The 25838-nt window shown below is 42.1% G+C and overlaps 1 protein-coding gene across 1 annotated transcript; it reads right to left on the bottom strand.

The window, feature by feature from the left end:
• Positions 1-380: 380 nt before the first annotated feature.
• On the bottom strand, positions 381-25838 carry slc29a4a (solute carrier family 29 member 4a). The gene is made up of 11 exons (XM_034088653.2): positions 25636-25838; positions 21877-22244; positions 20306-20437; positions 19051-19164; positions 16434-16562; positions 15386-15460; positions 14029-14297; positions 10650-10770; positions 7270-7457; positions 3949-4189; positions 381-1950 (listed from the first exon to the last, which is right to left on the bottom strand). The coding sequence occupies exons 2-11, from the start codon at positions 22109-22111 to the stop codon at positions 1811-1813; spliced, it is 1644 nt and encodes a 547-aa protein (XP_033944544.1). The 5' UTR covers positions 22112-22244; positions 25636-25838; the 3' UTR covers positions 381-1810.

Genomic DNA, 25838 nt, shown 5'->3' on the forward strand with positions numbered 1-25838 from the left:
ATATACCACGTGAAGACACGTTACGCTCGTGTTGTGTTCATGAACCTGTTCGTGGCCAGGAAAAACAGGTACTCGCTTGTTTAATTATTTTTGCGGTCTAGATTTCTTCTTCTTTTTTGAAGTGAGAAGTTGTCCGTCTGTCGGACTGACTCCCTCCCCCCCACCCCCAAAACGAAAACTCTTCGGTTCTCCACGAATTACACAAGTCACCCAAATCAGCGTTAAAAAAGCGGGAGGCGCCGAAAAATCCCCTATTAATGTATTGATTATAGCTCCGGGTCCGTATATGTCGGCGTCTGGGTCCGCATTCGGACCGCGGTCCGCCTGTTGCCGACCCCTGAGATAGAGGCTTTTGCGTGAGTAAAATAAGAGCTTTCCACGGCATCGAGAGCATTTAATTCTGTATATTTACAACTTTTATCTTACATTCAGTCTTTTTACAGCTGAGCAGAAACAGGTAGACTTTTTGGCACATAGTTGACTCCCTCATAGTATCCCACATCATTACATGGATGTTACACACAGACACCGTTCAGAGGGACACAGAGGGGACACAAAATATCTCTTTTTTTAAACAACAGCTATCATTATCTCATCTGGTACACTCATACCAACATTTGGTTCTCGTTACAGCCATCAGAGGGTGCAAGAAGTAAAGTAAAGTCACTGAACAGACAGAAATATGCTTTTTTTTAGCATTTTGGTGAAATACAAGACCAGAGAGCCGCAGCTGCTGATGCGCATAAACATAATAGCTTCATAATGGAACTTATTTTCTTTTCAGATATACAAGTTTGAATTAAAAGTTAAAAAATAATGTTCTTAATATTGAAAATAAACACAACTCATGTTTTTTTTTCTCGCTGCGACACAGTAAACCAGATGAATGGAGCCAATCAAAACACAGTTGAATCTTCTATGGTCTACAAGAAAGATGGATTTTCATAACATTTTAAGTAAAAACTCAAGTTTTTGTTTCTCATCCATGAAACTGTGAATTGTAATTCATTTAAAGGCACGATAAAACAAAAAGTAAAAATGTGTTTCCAGGTTCTAATTCTATATTGCAGTGTGAACTGTTAATGATCAATGTATCTATTATAAATAAATGTCAAATAACCTTTGTGGAGTCAAACTCGAGGCCCGGGGGCCAAATCAGGCCCGTGGTGGATTTAATTTCGGCGCGATTAGATCTGGCCCGCCGGTATATTGCACGCACACCTTCACTCAATCCTGATTTCCTCCGCTCAGAGCCTGAAGATAATAAGAAAATAAAATAAAATCTGAAATAACTGATCCAGAAAAATCCCACTGACATATTTTCTCCACATGGTGAAATGTAACATACGTGACCCGTCGTTATGAAAGCTGTTTCTTTCCCTGCAGCGAAAAGCCACTTGACTTTACACCGTACAAAATGTCAGCCGGTGTGTTCACACACACATGCAGACAATAATTTGACGGTGACACACTCAAAGGGCTTCTGTTGTCTTCCGGACAGACGAACAGCTCCTCTCCTCTGGGGAAACAGAGACGTGACATTTGAAGGTCAGTGGACCAACAGAGTGCTACGTTTTCACTGTTTCACATAATATTCTTCATCTTTTCTTCCACTTATTTATCCAGAAAGCCAAATCGAAGAATGATCTGGACAAAGAGAATCAATCTCAAAGTATACACATGAACTTTAGAGTTTTTTCTTCTCCTTTTCTGCAGCTCAAGTCCACCAGTCTGCTTCTTCTGGATGTTATGTGTGTGTGTGTAAATGGCTGCAGGTATGTGTGTGTGTTTTTTTAGTGTGTGTAGACATTCAGTACCCGGTAGCATTAGCATGTATGCTGAGTGTGGAGAAGGGTGGTTCTGATGCTGGAGCGGCGAAGCTGTAGGCAGCGTACGCCACGATGGAGCCCAACATCAAACCCGACATGTAGGAGACCGTCATGGTGTTTCCTGCAGAGAAACAGAGAAGAGAAGTGATAGGCAAAGAGAATAAATAACCTGCTTATCCGGAGAGAATGCTACTTAAAAAAAAATTCTCTTTCTTATAGTGATATTTATCAATAGTCAGCAGGGGAAGAAGTACTCACTTAAAGGTAGGGTACGTAAGAATGGAGAAACCAGCTCGAGTGCACTAGAATTTGAAAGTACGAAGCCGAAAAAAATCTGCCCCTTCCTTCAGACTTCCTTACAGAGCCCCTCCCCCAACACACACGAACGCGCACATGACCAATGAGGGCACGAGATCAGTTTGTGCCCAGATGGAAGGCTGACAGGCAGGTAGGCCATCCAGTTACTTTAGCCGGGCCGAGGCAGATGATTGGTCGTGCTTTTTACAGCGCCACGGCTTCCAGAGATTAAATGTTTTAATGTATTTATCAAAGCACTTAATATATTGCTATCAGATGTTAAGAGCATTCCATGGAATATAACAAAACGTGTTTCTGAAGTGAATTACCTACCCCACCTTTAAGAACAACTGTATAGTGTAGAAACACTCAGTTAGTCTGGCATTCAAGTAGAGCACAATTACTTCTAAAATGTTCAGTACTTGAGGGAAAGTATTTTTCAACCACTGAATCTGTTTTGTTTTGGTGTGACTTACAGATTGTTGGAGATGTCTGCCTGCTCTCCAGAATAATGGAACAAAATGGTGCTCATTTGTAAAACTCAACCGAAATGTCTCCATGACCCGGTCACTCAAGATAATCGACAGACCTTGTTTCGAGCAGTTGAGTCAGGTAGCAACTATTTTCTATGTCTACCGAATTACACCGGCAAATTCTATCACCGTGCCGAAGGACGCGTACATCTACTCATGCTAGCATTCTTCTTTCTGCGCATCGATGCGGTTCAACAACAGTTTATTGTACATCAACGCATCGGTTTGGGATTCGATTCAAACATTCGAGGTGTACAGAAACTTCTTCTTTGTCTTTGTTCTTTGTCCAATCAAAATCTAAAAGCTACTCAGTTTGCATTGATACAAAGCAGAGCAGAGCGGCACATCCTCACATTTGAGAAGCTGGAGCCAGTGTTGTATTTTTTGGATACATTAAAGGTGGGGTAGGTACGTTTGAGAAACCGGCTCGAGATACACTTTTTGTTATATTCCATGGAATGCTCTTAACGTCTCGATGGCAATGAATATCTGAAGTGCTTTGACAATTTCATCTGTGGAAGCCGTAGCGCTGTAAAAAGCACGACCAATCAAGTAACTGGATGGCCTACCTGCCTGTCAGCCTTCCATCGGGGCACAAACTTATCTCGTGCCCTCATTGGTCATGTGCGCGTTCGTGTGTGTTGGAGGAGGGGCTCTGTGAGGAAGTGGCAGATTTTCTCCGGTTGTGTATTTTCAAATTCTAGTGATCTCGAGCTGGTTCCTCAAACTTACCTACCCCACCTTTAAGGTAAGGTTGGTTATTTATTTATTTCCTGTCCGGTTTTACACTTAAATTAGACTGAAAGAACTACACCTACCTTCTATCTATATTCGATTTCATATTCCATGCCTCACATACTTATATATATAATAACTTGCTTTATATTTTGATTTGATATACTTTATTAATCCCCGTGAGGAAATTGTTTCTCTGCATTTGACCCATCCTAGTGTTAGGAGCAGTGGGCTGCCATTTTGAACTGTTGTTACTGCACATTTGTAATTCATCATATATATTTTCTACTTTCTTGTTTATTTCTAGTCTTTACATTTGTATTGTACAATGCCATGTCTTTGTATGCTGCTGCAACACCAACATTTCCCAAATTGGGATCAATAAAGTACATCTTATCTTATCTCTACAGAAAATGAATCCCCACGGAGGTATTGTCCCCTGTTACGGTCCTTTTGTACCGTCTTAAACCTTTCCTTAGGATATTTTATGAATTGTAAGACGTGTCTTTTGAAAGGCGCCTCTAAATAGAATGATTTGTTATTATTATTCTCACCTGCCAGCTCTCTCTGTTCGGGCGGCACTTTCCCCGCGGCCTGGATCATCGGCACGGACCCGAAGTATCCGTTGGTGACTCCCATGAGGAGGGAGAAGATGCAGGGCCAGGCGGGGTGAGACAGGGTGGGGGCGCTGGCCGGGTAAACACACATGACGAAGAGGGGGATGAAGACCACCCTCAGACTGCAGAAGAAGAGCAGGCGGCCTCCGGACCAATCATAGGGCAGCGCTGCCAGGATCTGAGCAGGGAGAGAGAGAGAGAAGTGTGTTTTAGGGATGAGAGGTCTTACGCTTTTTGTAAAAAGAATATATATACAAAAATAAAAAGTTCAACAAGAATATGACAAATTGCTCTGAAAAGAAATGTGTGAAGTATAGCAGAATATGGTGGAAAAAAGGTGGCATCGAATGAATGTGCAGAGTAAATGTTAGCAGGACAAGTTACACCTTTATCTTCCTCATTAGTGTCAGGAGTCAGGACGTTGTTTTACTTTCCTTTTTCTTAATCTCAATACTTTTTTAAAGATTAGGTTAAATCAGCTATAATGTATAATTTAATATGAACAACTATGGAAGAGGATAAGTGCAACCCGGGACAATTTGTGGGTGATTTGACCAAAACAAAAACTAAAATCTGAGTTCTGAATTTTTTTTCGTTGAGAGATTTCTGCTGAGAAAAAATAATAAAAAAAGATAATTCTCCAGAATTCTATAAAAGTCAGAACTGAATTTCCGTTTTACTTTTGGTTACATCCCGGAGAATGTCTCATGTGGCCCCTAAGTAAAGTGAAGCTTAAATAATCCCCATCACGACACACAGTTTACTGACTAAATGTAACAGTATTTGCACTCAATGTACCAAAGTGAAAATCTATAAAGAGTTCTTAAAAAGTGACCAGGACATCCACCTCCGATCCCACGAGGACATTTGCCTTTGAATACAAAATACACTTGATCAACAAGGACACAAGCATTCATCATTTCTCACTATGACCTTGTCTTCGTGTTTTCTTATATTCACAACGTAGCTCTTGGGAGATTTAATTGAGCATCTCGGCTCTACAGAGGCAGGAGGAGTCGAACACCACAGCCGACCTTGTGGAAATCTTAAAGGAGTTGCTCCATTTTATTAAACCTGGGATATATTTTTGGATAATTGCACTTTGATCAAAGGCTTTATGTGAATAAAAGAAAGCTTATCTGGTGCCTTAAGGTATAATTTGACATTGAAAGGAAGAAAGTAGCTTGAGTTAACGCCATTTTTTTAAAGTTCAGGTTCATTTGTATTATCTAACAAATGGCCGGGATGTTAAAAGCCCACACATTTATATCATAAGTTTGTTTGTTGATGTTATGTTATAAGTGTCTTTCCTTTAATGCTCCCGGTTAATTGAGCTGACGTAATTTTTTGTTGTTATATTTTTCATTAGTTTTACCAAAATAACTTGATTTAAAGGTGGGGTAGGTAAGTTTGAGAAACCGGCTCGAGATCGGTAGAATTTGAAAATACACAACCGGAGAAAATCTGCCACTTCCTCACAGAGCCCCTCCCCCAACACACACGAACGCGCACATGACCAATGAGGGCACGAGATAAGTTTGTGCCCCGATGGAAGGCTGACAGGCAGGTAGGCCATCCAGTTACTTTAGCCGGGCCGGCTATTCATTGCTATCGGGATGTTAAGAGCATTCCATGGAATATAACAAAAAGTGTATCTCGAGCCGGTTTCTGAAACTTACCTACCCCACCTTTAATTGTATTTAAAATAACATTTCCAAAGAAATAAATCCTTCGAATCTGCCTGTTCAGTTTATGTTGGAATGTGAAGGGTTAAATGAAAGAAGCTCGTCTCTGCGAGGTGAAGATAGGAGCTGATTGGTGGTCCTGCTGTAAATTCACAGAGGGCCAGCTAGGGTAACTCAACGAGAGAGTAATGTCAACTGACAGTACAATGACCAATCATATCTTCCCTCTAAATGGGCGGGCTTTATTTTCGCGGACTTCATGACAAGTTCCGGCCGCTGTGAAGTTTATGCACGTGTGCAGTGACGCGTCCTAAAACCCGGAAGTAAGCTGCGCTCGGATTCCCTCGACAAAAGAGCAATGGGATTTCTCCATAGGATTTTGGAAAATAGCTCCAAATAAGGTCTGTGGAAAACGAACCTGTTAGATAAATGCACGTTTTGTTCAGCCGGATAATATCCACATGTCTACCCTACTTTTATTATTTTCGAATCATAAATCTAAACGATAGATTTATGATGGATAGATTTATGATTAGCATAAGTTCGTTCATGACGGCTCACTTCAGTGATGGTGAGGACATCGATTGAGTTTCAATGATAAACTGGAGTGGCAAAGGATCAGCTGAATGACCCCGCCATGAAGTGCTTCATCCAAAAGGATGGGAGGATGGACTTTGTGTTTAAGTGATTTGATCATCAAAGGTAGGCCTAAGTCATTTTCAATGTGGGCCGCCGTGCAGACTTAATTCATTTGTAGTTACTTGGCTGTGTGTGCCCTGTCGTGATAGGTGTTTATATGAATGGTGTTGTTTTGTGTGGTAGAGGGTCGCTGTCATTGATGCGTTTTGCACCCCGGGCGCTGTTTTGATATTCCGCTGAAGTATACGCTATGACGTAATATCTCTTCTTTTCTTTCGAGGGAAGGGGGGGGGGGTCAGAGGGCCTAGTTATAAAAGTCACGGCTCGCCACAGTAATGTCTCTCTTAGCGGTGCTGGATGCTAGTGGTAGCTTCGTTGCTAACTTCTTTGTATTGGTGTATTTCACTCGCTTGTGTAATTCAATTGTATTGATTCTATAATTGTTTATTATAGATAATTGTGATTATTATTAATGCCATTCCTTGTTTGTACTATTGTTACAGACCACACATGGCTAACAGCAAGAACAAGTATAAAGATCTAAACTGGGAAAGTCTGTTCTCCGTGTTCTTTTACTGGGACAGACCCATCCACACCGAGCCGTCTCTAAACCCAACGTCCTGGAGACCCCGTCTCCTTTACACGGGACATTTGTACAATTATTTTTATTCAGGGAATCTTTCCACAATAAACTGAACTTAATTTTGTCTTAATTTACATTATTTCATATTCTGTTCTTGTACATATCATATTCTATTGACATGTATATTGACTTTTTGCACAAATTTGTATTTTGTATTGTATTATATATGTTGCATTGTTGGAGGAGCTCAGGTCAGAATCATTTCATTGCCATTTCTCCACTGTAGTTTGTGCATGTGACAATAAAACCTTTGAGTCTTGAATCTTTCTTTACTTAAAAGGTTCCTCTCACCTTGCCCACGAAGTCGGACATGTTGAAGGTGGCCATGATGAGGATGGGGAACCACTCTCCTAACGTGGGGTTTCTGATCTCGGACTCGAGGCCGGGGAACAGACACAGAGTGATGCTGTAGGTCACCGCGATGCTCAGCATGTAGGCCCAGATCACCCGGGAGACCACGTAACGATGCAGGATCATGTCTGGAGAGAGAACACACACACTATTTGAAAACCCTGAAGCTCTCACTTAAAGGTCCCCTATTATACTGTTTTTCATCAATATATCACAGGTCTCAGATATATACAGAACCTGTCTCTGATTGGCTGAAACACCAAACAGATCATTGCAGCATTACCCATAATCCCCTCTGTTTCAGCCCTGTTTCCAAAGTGCTGATTCTCTGTCTGTTACTTTAGATGAAAATAAGGAGCCCCTCCCCATGCCCCTCTGAGAGACATTTGGTTACAAAGAACTCAATGGTGCTCTAGGAGGAGATCCAGGTGATAAGGGGGGGGGGGGGGGGTTACCTTGGTTGCTGATTGGCTAATGGTTACACAAGACAACACATCGTTATGACATCATAAAGTGGAGAGAATCTTTTTTCCTGAAACTTTCAGAGTCTCTTTCCACAGAGGGGACACATGTTGATGTAGAAGAGACATGAAGAAGAGGGGACACATGTTGATGTAGAAGAGACATGAAGAAGAGGGGACACATGTTGATGTAGAAGAGACATGAAGAAGAGGGGACACATGGTGATGTAGAAGAGACATGAAGAAGAGGGGACACATGTTGATGTAGAAGAGACATGAAGAAGAGGGGACACATGTTGATGTAGAAGAGACATGAAGAAGAGGGGACACATGTTGATGTAGAAGAGACATGAAGAAGAGGGGACACATGTTGATGTAGAAGAGACATGAAGAAGAGGGGACACATGTTGATGTAGAAGAGACATGAAGAAGAGGGGACACATGTTGATGTAGAAGAGACATGAAGAAGAGGGGACACATGTTGATGTAGAAGAGACATGAAGAAGAGGGGACACATGTTGATGTAGAAGAGACATGAAGAAGAGGGGACACATGTTGATGTAGAAGAGACATGAAGAAGAGGGGACACATGTTGATGTAGAAGAGACATGAAGAAGAGGGGACACATGTTGATGTAGAAGAGACATGGAGAAGAGGGGACACATGTTGATGTAGAAGAGACATGGAGAAGAGGGGACACATGTTGATGTAGAAGAGACATGAAGAAGAGGGGACACATGTTGATGTAGAAGAGACATGAAGAAGAGGGGACACATGTTGATGTAGAAGAGACATGAAGAAGAGGGGACACATGTTGATGTAGAAGAGACATGAAGAAGAGGGGACACATGTTGATGTAGAAGAGACATGAAGAAGAGGGGACACATGTTGATGTAGAAGAGACATGAAGAAGAGGGGACACATGTTGATGTAGAAGAGACATGAAGAAGAGGGGACACATGTTGATGTAGAAGAGACATGAAGAAGAGGGGACACATGTTGATGTAGAAGAGACATGAAGAAGAGGGGACACATGTTGATGTAGAAGAGACATGAAGAAGAGGGGACACATGTTGATGTAGAAGAGACATGAAGAAGAGGGGACACATGTTGATGTAGAAGAGACATGAAGAAGAGGGGACACATGTTGATGTAGAAGAGACATGAAGAAGAGGGGACACATGTTGATGTAGAAGAGACATGGAGAAGAGGGGACACATGTTGATGTAGAAGAGACATGGAGAAGAGGGGACACATGTTGATGTAGAAGAGACATGAAGAAGAGGGGACACATGTTGATGTAGAAGAGACATGAAGAAGAGGGGACACATGTTGATGTAGAAGAGACATGAAGAAGAGGGGACACATGTTGATGTAGAAGAGACATGGAGAAGAGGGGACACATGTTGATGTAGAAGAGACATGGAGAAGAGGGGACACATGTTGATGAAGAAGAGGGGACACATGTTGATGTAGAAGAGACATGAAGAAGAGGGGACACATGTTGATGGAGAAGAGACATGAAGAAGAGGGGACACATGTTGATGTAGAAGAGACATGGAGAAGAGGGGACACATGTTGATGAAGAAGAGGGGACACATGTTGATGTAGAAGAGACATGAAGAAGAGGGGACACATGTTGATGGAGAAGAGACATGAAGAAGAGGGGACACATATTGATGTAGAAGAGACATGGAGAAGAGGGGACACATGTTGATGTAGAAGAGACATGGAGAAGAGGGGACACATGTTGATGGAGAAGAGACATGAAGAAGAGGACACACATGTTGATGGAGAAGAGACATGAAGAAGAGGGGACACGTGTTGATGTAGAAGAGACATGAAGAAGAGGGGACACATGTTGATGTAGAAGAGACATGGAGAAGAGGGGACACATGTTGATGTAGAAGAGACATGGAGAAGAGGGGACACATGTTGATGTAGAAGAGACATGGAGAAGAGGGGACACATGTTGATGTAGAAGAGACATGGAGAAGAGGGGACACATGTTGATGTAGAAGAGACATGGAGAAGAGGAGACACATGTTGATGTAGAAGAGACATGAAGAAGAGGGGACACATGTTGATGTAGAAGAGACATGAAGAAGAGGGGACACATGTTGATGTAGAAGAGACATGGAGAAGAGGGGACACATGTTGATGTAGAAGAGACATGAAGAAGAGGGGACACATGTTGATGTAGAAGAGACATGAAGAAGAGGGGAAACATGTTGATGAAGAAGAGACATGGAGAAGAGGGGACACATGTTGATGTAGAAGAGACATGAAGAAGAGGGGACACATGTTGATGTAGAAGAGACATGGAGAAGAGGGGACACATGTTGATGTAGAGGAGACATGGAGAAGAGGGGACACATGTTGATGTAGAAGAGACATGAAGAAGAGGGGACACATGTTGATGTAGAGGAGACATGAAGAAGAGGGGACACATGTTGATGTAGAAGAGACATGAAGCAGTGGATTTTGCATAATAGGTGACCTTAAAACCCTGAAGCTATCACTTGAGCCGGTGCAGATTCACAAGGAGTCCTCGGGCAGCATTTAAATTCCACTTCCATCTGTTGGAGTACTGGGGTTTTAAAGCCTTTTTAACACTTCCTGGCTCCCTCATCTCAAAGTCAACAGTTTAAATGCGTTTTTGGTTGGATGCCTGATGCCCATTCTATTTAGAAATTAAATTCTATTCTATTTTATTTTATTTTATTTACTTGCACTATTATCTGTTTTTATTGTTGTTTACTGTTTACTGTTGGAGGAGCCTGTGACCTAACTACACTCTATGTACAAATGACAATAAAAGCCTTGAATCCTTGAAATGAGTATTAAAAGACGGGGTACCTCGGACCCTGGGCCAGCTCCTCCTTATCTTTGCTTTCGGGGCGTCGAATCGAACATACGTCCCGCCCTCAAAGTCCTCAACGACTTCCTCTGCAGAGGTCGGCGCTGTGGCTCCATTTCCCTGAAGAGAGGGACATGCAGAGGGATTATTCAATTGTCTTTAAATCAAACAAACAGGCAGAGAAAACCTTTTAGTCATCGATATTACTTTGTGTTTTGAAATGGTTTAGGTTACAGATTTCTAGGTGCCGTTATAATAAGTAATGTCAGTATTTCAATTACTTAATGAGAACAATGTCACGACTCACGTGTTACATTATGACTTATTGAAATGTAAAGGAAGATTTAATGAGTGGGAAGGCGGTAATATTATCATTATTATATATATATATATATCTGTTGTGGTTCTTTTGTCAAGAAACCACATGCCTTCACTCAGGGCCGGCTCTAGACAATTTGCAGCCCTAGGCGAGATTTGAGCTGGCGCCCCCCCCCAGCCAGAGAATCGTACAATAGAAAAGATAAAGGTCAATAGAGTATCCAAGGAATACACAATAGAATGGAGGGTGGACGTCACATCCTCTAGGGGGGTCCGGGGGTATGCCCCCCAAGAAGAAATGTTTGAACATTTTAAAGTAAAATGCTTCAATCTGGTGCACTTTGAGCAGAATTACTAGAGACCTGATCTAGGGGGCACAACTCTAAAACACCCATATGAAAAAGATCGGTTTACATTTTATTAATCAAATAAGTATGTGAGCATAACCAATAACCTACCATAGCCAATAACAAATAAATGTAACTTATTTTATTTTTGTTGTTCATTCAGATCTTATTTGACCAGATAACATTTATGTATTCGTGCATATTTTTTAATCTCTCCAGTTTAAAACGACATGTTTGGTTTACTGTCCTATAGTATACAGTGGAATGATTTCAAACCTGTTTATCCCAATAATTATAAAGGAGTGCCTTGGAAATATGTGTTTACATAAATTGTGATCAAAACGTTTGAGACGCACTGAGATAACTTAGACTAAATTAACTATCTAAACACTCAAGAGTCCTTTACCTCACTGAGCCTCTCAGTCTGACAGGAGAGGACTCTCCCTCCACATTATTGTAGAAACATCTTCTTCTAATATTCGTTAGCGCAGCTAGCACTAGATTCTAATAACAACAGCGCCGGTACCGGTTTGAAGTACATTACCAGTTCATTAGGACAACACTAGATGTAGCCGTCACACAGTAAATAAACAAAATTCTCTTACAGTGAAATGTATATTTTTTCACTAAGAATGGCTTCCTGGCTGCATGACATCAGCTGCTGTTTTTGTTTATGGGGGAGAGACCATCACTGGGAGTGGCTGGAGGTTGACGTAATGATGTTGGACACACACACACACACACACACACACACACACACACACACACACACACACACACACACACACACACACACACACATACATACACACAAACACAGGCATAGAAACGCAATTTAGTTCCTACTTCTTTCATAACACACACTTCTTCATATGCACATCACACAGAGACACACAGGCGTGCACAGGCAATTACACGTGCACTCACACACACACACACACACACACACACACACACACACACACACACACACACAGCGATCCATTAGTTGATTAGAGGGGACTTGCAGGGCCAGAAGGCACCACTCTTCTTGATTATCCCTCAGCAAAGAGCCACGGTTTCCCCCGGCAACCAGAACAAAGAGCTGCCTGAATCATCCTCCAGACAGACACACACACACACACGCGAATATTCACTCCATGTCTTCAGGCTACAAGTGATGCTTCAGGCAGGAATACAAAGTGTCTCCACCTCCTCTTCTGTCATGTCTCTTTCTCTCTTTCTGTTTTTCTGTCTCACCTCCTCGCCTCAACAGTTTTTTCCCAACCTTGTTTCCTCGAGAGTCGTGACTCTCATGTTCTGTCTGTTTGCAGGAGCCTTCTCCTCTTCCTCGTGTGTCTTTATCTTTTTTTTTTGGCATCCAAAAAGCAGCCTGTAGCTTAAATAAATGATTCTGCACATCCCTCGATCCCCGAAGAGGATACGCTCCTCACAGACTTCGACATGAAGTGGGCGGTGCGTGACAGCTCAGTTTAAACGGCTGACATTTCCCCTTCCTGAAGAAACAGTCTGTGGTGGAATCATTGATAACGGGATTAATGAATGAGAGAGAAGCTTTAATGAGAGGAGCTCGTCCAGTGTTAAGAGGTTTCAGCTCAAATAAGTGAGGGGAGTAAAAACTCAGAATTTACAATTGAAAAAATAGTCCTGAATATATAAACTAAACAATGTCGAAAGATGGTGTTCTTTTATTGCCAAGGAACGACCTGGCTTCACTTTGCAAGGTTGGATCGTGTTTCGTGGCTGCAGTGGAAGACCTAATTAAATTATACTTTGCAATCAGATTTAACATTTAGAAAACATATGTGATTTAAAGCTCAGAATCAACATATTATCATCAGCATCTGGACTCGGAAGAGACATCGTTTTGAATTGGGCTTTTTTATTATATAACATACAGTGTTGGATCTTCCACAGTGTTGTACCAAAATGGCTACTAAATTAAATAAATAATCTCCTGCCTACATACATTATTTATTTTTTCACCTACATTGACTCTGATATGCCATCATAGGATTCATCCTCAGAGGATCATGAATGCCTCTACGAAATGTAAAAGCATCCAATAGTGGTTGAGATATTAGTAGAACAATCAACCAACATCACCATCCAATACTTTTCTCATTTCTATTCTCCTACATTTCTGGGAATAACCGACCCCTCAGTACACGGCTCCATAAAGACTGACTCTAACACGGCATTGTAGGATTCATCCTCAGAGGACCATGAATGCCTCTACCCCAGCGTATCCTAACCTGTGGGCCGCGGCCCGAATGCATTGCAACTGGCCCGCAAAATAACCTGCAAAACATTATAATTTGTGTGGAAACATTCCATTAATAAGATTTTATTTTCTCTTTCTTGATCCTCCTTAGCAACGGTCAGTACAGTCCTTGACAGCGGTCTGTACTAATGGATTAACAATGTGTCACATGTTCTGAATGGACCAATCAGAACTTTATTTAGCCTCCGTATTGTTTATGGTTGAATGTGGGCCGCACATTTTTTTTTAGATTCTTAAATGGGCCCTGAGTTGCAAAAGGTTGGGAACCGCTGCTCTACCCAATTACAAGTCAATCCATAAAACAACTGTTGGGATATTCAGCGGAACAATTGAATAACATTGCCATTCATAAAGCCACTAGCAAAGACCATCCATACACACTAGACACTTATACAACCAGTATAGTCGATTATCTCTCCACAAACTTACAAATCTCACTTCCTCTGCGGTGACGTCGTGGTGCACTCTGTATCCGGTGCCGTTGTCTCGTGCGTCGGGAAGTTTCCCCGCCCCTTTTCCCTGGGCGTGGCTGGTGTAGTAACGGACGAACTGAGAGCGGCGCACCAGCAGGTGGAGCAGGAAGCAGAGCATCTCCATGCTGATGGACACCAGGAAGAAGATGAGCGTGTTCCTCCTCTCGTCCGGGATCAGCAGCTTGGTGAAGATACGCGACAGAGAGATGATCACGCCTGCTGTGCCTGGAGGAGAGGAACGGGAGCAGGAAGTGAAAGAGAGCCTCAAAACTCACCCGTTCAGATGAACCTACTCACTGCTGTGCGAAACGTCATGTTTGCTTCTTCTAAATGTCCTTGTCTCCCCCATGTGTGTCTGCTTCTAAGAAAATATGTTTCTTTTAATGTTTTTCTCCTATGTTTCCTTTCTGTCTTTCTGTGTTTCTTTGTTGTTTTTTCTCACATTAGTTTTTATTGTTTTGAATTATTAACATGTCAAACAGCAGTTGTAAGGCAAGGCAAGTTTATTTATATAGCACTTTTCAACACAAGGCAATTCAAAGTGCTTTACAAAAAATGAAAGACATTAAGAAAATGGCATTTAAAAGAAAAGATAATAAAATAAACATTAAAAGAAAAAATACATGGATAAAAGTTACAGTGCAGTCTAAGATATGAATAGTTCAATTAAAAGCAGCGACAAAAAGAAAAGTCTTCATGTACATGTACATGCCAACAAATGGAAAAAACAATACAGCTCTTGCGATACGCTAAGACACGATGTAAAAAGACGATAATACGATATGATTTGACACAAAATGATACAAAGTATGATACTACATGATGCGATACAAGACGACATAATATTATACAATACAAGACTATATCATATGATAGTACAAGATGAGATACGATACGATACGAAAATACTTTATCGTCAGAGCACATCTGTAATTCTTTTCTTGCATCGCAGCAGCTCCATTTGCAACGTCGACAAAGACACATATCAAGACAAGAAGCAAGAAAACAGATATTTGACGTAACATAACAACCACTGAAGACAATAGGTTCAAGACCCTTTAACGTACATTTGAACTGGGATTTAACTGCATTTAATCTTAGGATTGACTCATGCACCACAGGAAAGGGAAAACCCCCATAGAGCTTAATAGGGCCTCTTTAAATGTCTGTTTTTTCTTGTTTTTTGTCGTAATATTTTCCTTTTTAGATGTGGAGTGGAAGCTGCTGTGATGCAAGAACAATTTAAGACCTTATCTGAGAGTAAAGTATCATCATATTGCATCGTGCACATTAATGAGTCAGTGCGTACTTACTCTCTCCGGTCATCACCCCCTGTGTGTACCTCTTGGGCAGCATCCCCATGTAACCATAGAAACTGGACTGCTGCACTGAGGAGGGAAGACGAAGTGTTTTTCAAACGGTTAAACACTTTAACAATACTATTTATTAACACGACTCCTGGACCTCACACACTGGGGAGGAGACTCTGGCCTCGGCGAATGAACCCGTTACTGCTGCTGGCTGGAGGCTGAGTCACTGCGAGGATCAGTGAGAAAACATTAGACTGCAGACGCCACTGAGTATCTGACAGCTCTGACTCAGCACTAAGAGCACCAACATGTTGCATTATTCTCTTCAGTGGGTATAGAAACGATGCCAGATTATCATCTTCGTTAGAGCCTCCCCGTGTAACAGGGACATTTGTTTTTTCAATTTCTTATTTGTTCGATATTTGGCTGTGTTGCTGCATACATGTTGGCAACAGTCGTAGATTGTTTTGTTGTTTTTTCCCCCACAATGTGATCGTTTTAACCACAGATCCTATAATAAGCCTGTAATACAATGTGTCGCCAAAATACACAGTTAAACATACTTCAATTTCTTTATTTTTTATATAAATATCCTCATTTCACTTTACCTTTTATAACATAGTCTTAACATAACTTTCTATGTTTATATAAATATTTGTTTCTTTACCTTTTCTAAAGTGGAGCAACTGTCACAAAACCAAAACCCCTCCGGGATGAAATCAAGTATTCTGACTCCGATAGCTGGTAGGGAAATATGGGAGGTAGATATGGACGTAGAAAAAGCATTTTTATTATTATTATTATTATTATTATCCATCCATCTTCTCCCACTTATCCGTGGTCGGGTCTCGGGGGTAGCAGTTCCAGCAGAGAGCCCCAAACTTTCCTTTCCCTGGCGACATCAACCAGCTCTGACTGGGGGGTCCCAAGGCGCTCCCAGGCCAGCGTAGAGATATAATCCCTCCACCTGGTCCTAGGTCTACCCCTTGGTCTCTTCCCAGCTGTTATTATTATTATTATTATTATTATTGTTATTATTATTCTGTAGTACCTGTACATCCGAAGGCCACCACTCCCACTGACACCAGGTTGACGACGTAAGCCTGTCCTGTGGTGAACTTGGCCAGCCACACATCAAACACGCTGACAAAGAGCAACGGCCCGAGAGCCAGGATGTAACCTGCAGACACACACACACACACACACACACACACACACACACACACACACACACACACACACACACACACACACACACACACACACACACACACACACACGTACGCACGCACACACACACACACACACACACACACACACACACACACACACACACACACACAGATAGTGAGGAGACCAGGTCATGTTAGGATCGCATGACTGAGCACACATTTGACAGCCGTATCGTTTCCATCTGACGTCCGACGGGAGTCTCTGAGCTCCAGAGACTCTCCAGCAGACAACACACTTCAAAAGACATTTCCTCCAGGATGCAGGCGGAGCTATGTTAGGCTGCGGAGGGATGTGGAGGTGGTGATGGTAAAACCTCCTGGGGGGGACATACATTTTTAAAGAGTTTCTATTTTCTTCATATCAGAAGAACAGCTTTAATATTAGCAAAGGCGTGTAGCAGCATTATAAAACAGATTTCTATTGAATAATTTAGAGCCAAATTTAAATTTCTCCAGTGTTATGCTTAGTCTTTAAGAAACCCGAAGCATAATCTGCCTGCATTTTAAGAGGTTGTGTTTTAAATATGGGTTTTTGGTTTGTTTACTTTAAAGGGGCCCTATTAGGGTCACTTTCAGGTGTATATCAGTATGTAGTGTCTCTACTTTAAAGAGTCCTCTCCTGCTGATGTTCAGGTGTATATCAGTATGTAGTGTCTCTACTTTAAAGAGTCCTCTCCTGCTGATGTTCAGGTGTATATCAGTATGTAGTGTCTCTCCTTTAAAGAGTCCTCTCCTGCTGATGTTCAGGTGTATATCAGTATGTAGTGTCTCTACTTTAAAGAGTCCTCTCCTGCTGATGTTCAGGTGTATATCAGTATGTAGTGTCTCTACTTTAAAGAGTCCTCTCCTGCTGTTGTTCAGGTGTATATCAGTATGTAGTGTCTCTACTTTAAAGAGTCCTCTCCTGCTGATGTTCAGGTGTATATCAGTATGTAGTGTCTCTCCTTTAAAGAGTCCTCTCCTGTTGATGTTCAGGTGTATATCAGTATGTAGTGTCTCTACTTTAAAGAGTCCTCTCCTGCTGATGTTCAGGTGTATATCAGTGTGTAGTGTCTCTACTTTAAAGAGTCCTCTCCTGTTGATGTTCAGGTGTATATCAGTATGTAGTGTCCCTACTTTAAAGAGTCCTCTCCTGCTGATGTTCAGGTGTATATCAGTATGTAGTGTCTCTACTTTAAAGAGTCCTCTCCTGCTGATGTTCAGGTGTATATCAGTATGTAGTGTCTCTACTTTAAAGAGTCCTCTCCTGCTGATTTTCAGGTGTAGATCAGTATGTAGTGTCTCTACTTTAAAGAGTCCTCTCCTGCTGATGTTCAGGTGTATATCAGTATGTAGTGTCCCTACTTTAAAGAGTCCTCTCCTGCTGATGTTCAGGTGTATATCAGTATGTAGTGCCTCTACTTTAAAGAGTCCTCTCCTGCTGATGTTCAGGTGTATATCAGTATGTAGTGTCTCTACTTTAAAGAGTCCTCTCCTGCTGATGTTCAGGTGTATATCAGTATGTAGTGCCTCTACTTTAAAGAGTCCTCTCCTGCTGATGTTCAGGTGTATATCAGTATGTAGTGTCTCTACTTTAAAGAGTCCTCTCCTGCTGATGTTCAGGTGTATATCAGTATGTAGTGCCTCTACTTTAAAGAGTCCTCTCCTGCTGATGTTCAGGTGTATATCAGTATGTAGTGCCTCTACTTTAAAGAGTCCTCTCCTGCTGATGTTCAGGTGTATATCAGTATGTAGTGTCTCCATGCTTTAATGTTGCTGATTGGTTAGCTGGCCGTCTCTGTTGTGATTGGTCAACCGCTTAGAGATGTCCCGCCCCTTAAATATCACGTACAATGTGTAAGAGGACTAGCCAATAGAAGCGTGAGTGTTACATAATGATGTCACTAAGTCCAGGATGTAAACAAAGAAGTCAAATTGAGGAGTTCCAGGCAGGGGGGGGGAACCCTGTAAAGAACAGGACCCCTTTAAATGGTCTAGCTTGGGCCGAGATATCTCTGTTATGTTGGTTACTTTATATATTAACGTACGTCATAATGCTGCTATTTATTTACATATTCTTTTCTTACTATGTATGTGTACATATTTGATTTTAATCTTGTGTGCTTGCCTCTTAATTTATTATGTTCTCCAAGTGGCGTTGAAGTCTGAAAGGTTTACTGAAATAGCGCAGTAAGTTTGCTTTAAGAGAAATTGACAGCAAGATGTTTAAAAACAGCCCCTCGTGAAAACACTGTCAAGCTTGTTCGAAACATTTATGAATAACACAGAGAAAATAAGACGTTTCTTTCTCGATCTTTTATACCGTACTCACAGTTTTTTGCTCGGTGTATTCTGCCCTGATTAGCGCCTCGCTTCCCAGAGGAGACTAATTAATACACGACAGCAGAAGTTTCCATAATGAGAACTTCTTCCTGATTGAAGTGTGTTCCGACTCACCCACAGTGATCCTGGTGTGCAGACTGAGCCGCTCCACCAGCACGTTGTTCAGGATGACGGCCAGCAGAGCCACCAGGATGTACGTCAGACTCAGGTCGAACACGATGGACGTCCCTGAAACACACACACACACACACACACACACACACACAAGTTTGATAGGAGGTAGGACTGTAAATTAGCTACGAGGCAAACATTTAGAGTATCATCTGTTCTCTCTTTGAGATGAATGTATTTTATGCGTGATCTTTGTTCATCAAAGAAATACAAAAATGGAACACTAATTGGTGAATGGACTGTATTGATCCGTATAGCCTTAACCAGTCCGTACGACCCCTCAAAGGGCTTTACAGTTACACATCATTAACCGTTCAAACAGAGAAACGTGCCACTTGTTCGCGGAAGCTAACATTCACACAACTCACACAAAAGTCATTTGCCCAAAGATAGTTAACGCCGGCATAATGACTGGGATCTAACCAACAACCTTCTGATTGAAAGACGATCGCACTACCCCACAGCCACAGCTGCCAAACCTTCTTATTGCATTTGCCTTTTTATCTCATTTCCAAGTTCGACCCCAACTTCCTCCCGGCTTTGTTGATGCTGTGAGTCCAAATGCTTATTTAGCCCAATTTTTCAATCGTTAATAACTTAATGGTATTTAGTCCATCTGTTGTAGGAGATGTGGACGACATAGAGGGTTAACTTATTCAGAGATTGTTTATTTACTTCGTTAAACATCCTAAAACGAGTGACAGTGACGAGCCTAGTTCAGATGAGCCTTAAGCTAAATGTCGGACGTCATGCCAGTAATTCAGAAATCACATTACATGTCACTTGTTAGACGCTTTTATCCAAAGCGACTTACATACTCAATACGGTGGGCAATCCCCACAGGAGCAATTTGGGGTGAAGGGTCTTCAGGGACACAACGACGTGCTGACTGCAGTGGGGTTTGAACCTGTGACCCCCTGACCCGAACACCAGCGCTCAAACCACTGCACCACACGCCTCGAATGATGCTAAGATGTTATAATAACGTTAAAAAAACCTCCGATTTTTCTTAACAGTTTAATACACACATGTATTTGTTTAACTGCCCCCAAAGAATAAGTAAATACCAGTCATTTCAAATTGAGATTAATACCTGATTATTGTTGTGATTCATTTACATGTGAATCGACTGTCACCCCCAACATGAGTATACGTGCACTCTGCAGGTGTGCATGGCTTGCTTCATGCATATTAATACCTTGAAACTTGTGGTGCAGGTAGTCCACGTCGGTGATGAAGCTGTTGTACGGGAGCAGGAAACCCACGCCAGCCAATAGCATTGCAAAGTAGATGCCATGGTAACGGTCGTCAGGGATCGGCTCCTCAAAGTCTGAGCGGGGAAGCAGAGTCAAGGGTTAGAGAATCGCAACGAGGCTGAAATCACACTCGAACAACGGGGATAGGAAGGATCAAAATGTCTGAATTAGCTCTGAAGCAAACACACTCCATCTTCATTAACGCTAATCAGGACGAACGGAGCTGCAGCAGAGAGACGCTGCTTCGGAGGACTCTGCTCCCGCTTCGGAGGACTCTGCTCCTGCAGCTGATTCATCAGATGGTGTTAGACTTTTGCAGCTGAGTCTGTTTCATGGTTAAAGTGAGATGAGCAGGTTTATTATATAACTGTGTCTAATCCCGTGATCCCACTATTAAACGCTCAAAATCATGTTTTTATTTATTCAGCAGCTCTTAAAGGCGTTCTGTAGATATGCAAATGACTGAGCACAAGTGCTGTACTTCATTGCTATTGTATGCTGAACAACAGTTTAAGCGAACTTAAAAAGCCAGATAGGCAAAGCTACGAGAGCAACAGTAGTAATTGGTGAAAGATCTTGAAATCCTTTGTCAGTGTGTGTCAATACCTCAAACTTCACAATACAAATAAAGGGTAAGGGTCTAGACTTAGCACTATTGGAACTTGATCAGGGAACGTCAGCTGAACTTGGACTGACAGATCACTTTAAAGGTCCCATGTCATGCTCCAACGAGCCGTTAAAGGCAGAGAGTGAAATTCAGTGAATACACGTAGTTTACAGAGATGCTGTGATGTGATTTTGGAAAATGGCACAATTTAAATCTATTCTGGTCGACCTCAACAATGGAACTATGATCAGTAGAAATGGCCATGACATGGACCTTTAAACATCTTCAAGCTCGCCACTGATTGGCTGCACAGGGCGCAAATAAATACTTAACTAAATATTAAAAGCGCACTTGCATGATGCATAATGAGACTTTTTTTGGACACATTCAAAACGAAACTGTATTCAGGGGAAGTTTTTCACAACAGTTTTCTCCACTGATATGCTTACATCAACTTAAACACAACTTTGATCATTTAATTTGTCTTTTTGGGGCAAAATATATCTATCTTTCTAGAGACACACCTTGCAATTCATGCTGTTTGGAGTGGGTGAGGGAAGACTTTTTGATGTTTTTTGGTCCAACATTTTCTTTATATTCAGTGCAACATTGAGTTTGATGCATATTGTATAGAAATTGCAATATGTTTGTCGATATGGTGTTTTGGAGGGGAAGTATTTGGATTCATTTTGATATTTGTTTGTGATATATTGATCTATTTGCTTTCTTCTTTCTTTGTTCTTAGACTATCTTTTTATAAAACCAGTACACACACACACACACGCACGCACGCACGCACACACACACACACACACACACACACACACACACACACACACACACACACACACACACACACACACACACACACACACACACACACACACAGTAGAGAGTCTCCCTCACCGGGCTCGGACAGCGCCAGCACTCCTCGCTCTGGGGCGTCTTTACTGATCTCCTCCTCCTCCAGCTGGTACGAGTCGAAGCTGAAGCTCTGCACCACGCCGCTCTCCCTCCCCTCCCTCCACCCCTCCCTGCCTACCTCCCTCCACCCAGCTCTCCCTCCATCCCTCCACACATCCCTCTCCTCGGGCGTCTGAGCCGGCGTTGGCCTGCGACGCTCAGCTCCCACCGAGCCCATCTCTGCGAATCAAGTAACACACGCAAAAAAAAAAACCTTCCTCTTGACTCTACACACTCTTGGGAGCGTGCATGTTTTAAAAAAACAATCCCCGAGACAACCCAGGAAGAGAGGCCTTCAGATGATGGAGGATCTGCAGCCGGGGGAAACAACAGGAGACAGAAGCAGAAACCAAATTAAAATGTGACAGAAGAGGCAGAGATAGGATGAAGAAAACAATCTGTCAGTGCCTTGCTAAAAGTGACTCAAGGTTAGACACTCCAAAGAAAGGCAGTGTGCGGCGTGTGTGTTTGTGTGTGTGTGTGTGTGTGTGTGTGTGTGTGAGAGGCATATTAAATGAGGGAAACAGAGTGACAAAGAATGCATAACTATGGTGGCAGACAAGGTGAGCCAAAAGGCAGCTCTGCATTCAACCAACAGGCACAGCGATATCCATCACTGTCCAAGGAATAGGAGCGAAGAGATGATAAAACCACAATAATCCCAAATAACAAAAATACAAAGACCTTTACCGGTTCAAGCTTCCTGGTTGCGAGGACTTGCTCTTTAGTGAATATTGTGGTTTGTTTTTACCGTAACAATACCAAGAAACAGTTTAGGCCTCCTTCAAATGTAACCAACCACTATTTTTTGACATTTCATATTCAACATGCTTTAATTTGTCTGATAAGAGTTGTGGTTTAACAGGATATGAAAACAGAAATGTTAGGAAAATATCACTCGACACCGGGATGAGAATCAATAGTCAGGTACTCATTTATTCTTGCAAGAAGGAGCAGAGTGAAGTCACATACACAGATCGCTCGCCTGGTACAGACTGCTCCAGACACTCATCTCTCCAAAACATATACGAGCAGTCCGTTATCAGACAGGCAAAACAAATGGTGTCTGATACCACAGACTCCAGCCAGGATTCCAGCTCCTACCTTCTGGTAGAAGGTCCAGGGTTCCCAAGAGCAGGCTCAACCGCTATGAGCACTCATTCCTACCTGTCCATTAAGCTTCGTCACATTCACATGAAATGAAATGTAGTCAAATGTAATGAAATGTACTTTTTAAATGTTGGCCACGAGGGAAGTTCAATAGGTCGCCATTGTCAGTATGTGCGTCTGTGTATTGTTTTGTTCAACCGGTGTATGACTGATGATATGTGTATGTCTCTTAATGTCTATATGTTTGATTATGTACATGTATGCGGAACTGGAGGACGGAGTCCAGAACACATTTCCTTACGGGGACAATAAAGTATATCGTATCGTAAAACAAAGGATATGGTTCAACTCACACACATGAGGTATGCTGCTCAAAGGAGCAGGAAGTAACATCAAGCTTGTATAGTCTAAAGTGAGGAGGTACCAAACAGTGTCGTAAATCGGTTTGGCGTCGGGAAGGCGTCGGGACATCTCTGGAAAGGCAGTGTTGCTCTTAGCCCCTCGAAGAGGAGAGGAGACAAAGTGTGTGTGCTCTCGTTGGGATCCCTGCCTTCTCCTATTTACGAAGAGGCAGCTGCGAGGTCACACAGTGCAAAGTCACACACAGTCTCATGCCCATCAGAAAACCCATACTAAAGAAGACACCTTGTATTTTCTCCAACAAGAAACATACATTTGTTTAAAATAAATCAGCTGACAGCAACTTAATTAGCTAATGCATTCTGGGCAATTCAAGGTAAAGTAACACAAAATACTAGCTACAAGTGTAAAAGGCTGCTGTGGTTTACTATACATTCATCATCGTGCCATACAGCCACTTAATCTGACACTATTGTCATGATTAACGATGTACTCTTCTGAACTATGAAACCTTAGGTAATACTGCAAGATGTCCTTCAAAAAGCATTCACATATTTACATTGCTTGTTTTTTATTGTCCAACTTTACGGTGGCCATCAGGTGCCAACGCGCTACACCGGCTCAAAACATTTCCATTTGCAGAAACGTGCTGCAGTTTGAGAGACGATGCCAAAATAGAAACACGAATGTGACAAAACGCATGCAAATGAAGAAACATCTTCATCGACTTGATGAAACGTGCAGCGTTTACAGCAGCAATCAGTAAACAAAGCAATGCAAATACAAAATTCTGCAAATAAAAGTGCTTCACTTTTTAGTTTCCCTGGTTGTGTTTCAAACTTCTTGCAGCGTTTTGTGTTTGCAGCATTTCTTGCATGCAACGCTTTTAGTAAACCCTGCGCGTGTTTCGTCAACTTCGGGAAGATGTTTCTTCATTTTCATGTGTTTTGTCACATTCGTGTTTTTATATCTGCGTTGTTTTTTAAACTCCAGCGCTTTTCGCCTAATGGAAATGTGTTTGGGCCGCTGTAACACGTTTGCACCGGTCGGCCACCGTACTATCCAAAATATATTGCAGTTACTTCAATAAGAAATACTTACATTGGAAAATCAATTAACCAAATAATTTCTGATAATTTTTATGAGCATTAATTTATATATTCATCGACGTAACATTCAGCGAAGTAATCCAACACCTTCCCTCAATTTTATATGACAAAAAACGATTACAGGCTCCTCATCCGGCCTCTTCTCTGTCATTACAGCAGCTGAGCCATGGCTCAATAGCCGGGCTTCATTCACTCGAGTCAACAGGGAACTGTTATTGTTACAGGGAGAATCAATAGAACTGGGTATTGACTTTGCTCCATCTGCAAACATGCAGACTAAAAAGCTCCTCTACACTCACACCTGTACTGTTACACAAACCCTTGCACACGATTCATCTCTGTCACCAACATCCAGCCTCACCTCTGATGCCCTGCAGGCAGATTGCCCTACAAAATAAAAGCGGCACAGTCATGGGAGCTGCTTAGTGAGATCCTATTTTAAAACCCCGGCTGCAGCATGATGTAAGAAGGTGCTCATCTCTTGTTTTGCACTCGTGGCTTCCGTGCAGAAAAACAGTGTGATATAAACCCTGGAAGCATATTGAGAAAAAGCTTATTAAATCTAATAATGATGCCAATTCACGTCTCACATACTGAGCCACCTGCAATTTCCGGTTCCAGACTAGAGGAGGCGCTCTCTGCCTTCCTGCTTTACATTAAAAAGCTCCAGCCTGCGACCATAATTAAATTGCAGTCTAATGTCACGCTGCAGTTTCTATTGTTTTACTCCTATAATGATAACGCGAGCTTAAGAGTGAGCAAAAACACTTGATTTTACAAAAAAAGCAGATACCTTGGAAATAGTATTTTTTACATTTGTGTTAAATCTCACTGCAAATTAATTAATCTTTGCCTGTTTACCTCGTTACTAAACGGCAACATGAATTGCAATTGATTCCATGTAAAACACGACGTCTGAGCTGTGGATCACACACACACAGATCCACTCTCAGTTTATTCCGCTTCTTGTTTTTACTAAATCATCATAAAAAAAGATACAAATCAAGTCCAACAAGGTTTAAATATTGCTTTGTATCTCCATCCGTGTGTGTGCCGCCCGTCGCGACTCAAATGGAAAATAAAAACACACCAACAACAGGTTCCTGATGCCCCCCCCCCTTACCTCCAGTGGCTCCCCGGTTTCCTGCCCGCTCCTCCCGGCTTTTCGCAGCCGCAGGTCGGGGTCTGTGCTGCGGGATCTTCGAGGGTCTCTTACGGTCGGAGCTTGTCCCTCTTCAGCCCGGATCCATCAGACAGAAACCCCCGGTGTAGTCCGTCCTGTAAGCGCTCCTCACGCACCATCCAGAGTGGAGGAAGCGTGGAGGG

Source organism: Pseudochaenichthys georgianus, chromosome 8 (assembly GCF_902827115.2).
Source record: "Pseudochaenichthys georgianus chromosome 8, fPseGeo1.2, whole genome shotgun sequence".
NCBI classification, from domain to species: domain Eukaryota; kingdom Metazoa; phylum Chordata; class Actinopteri; order Perciformes; family Channichthyidae; genus Pseudochaenichthys; species Pseudochaenichthys georgianus.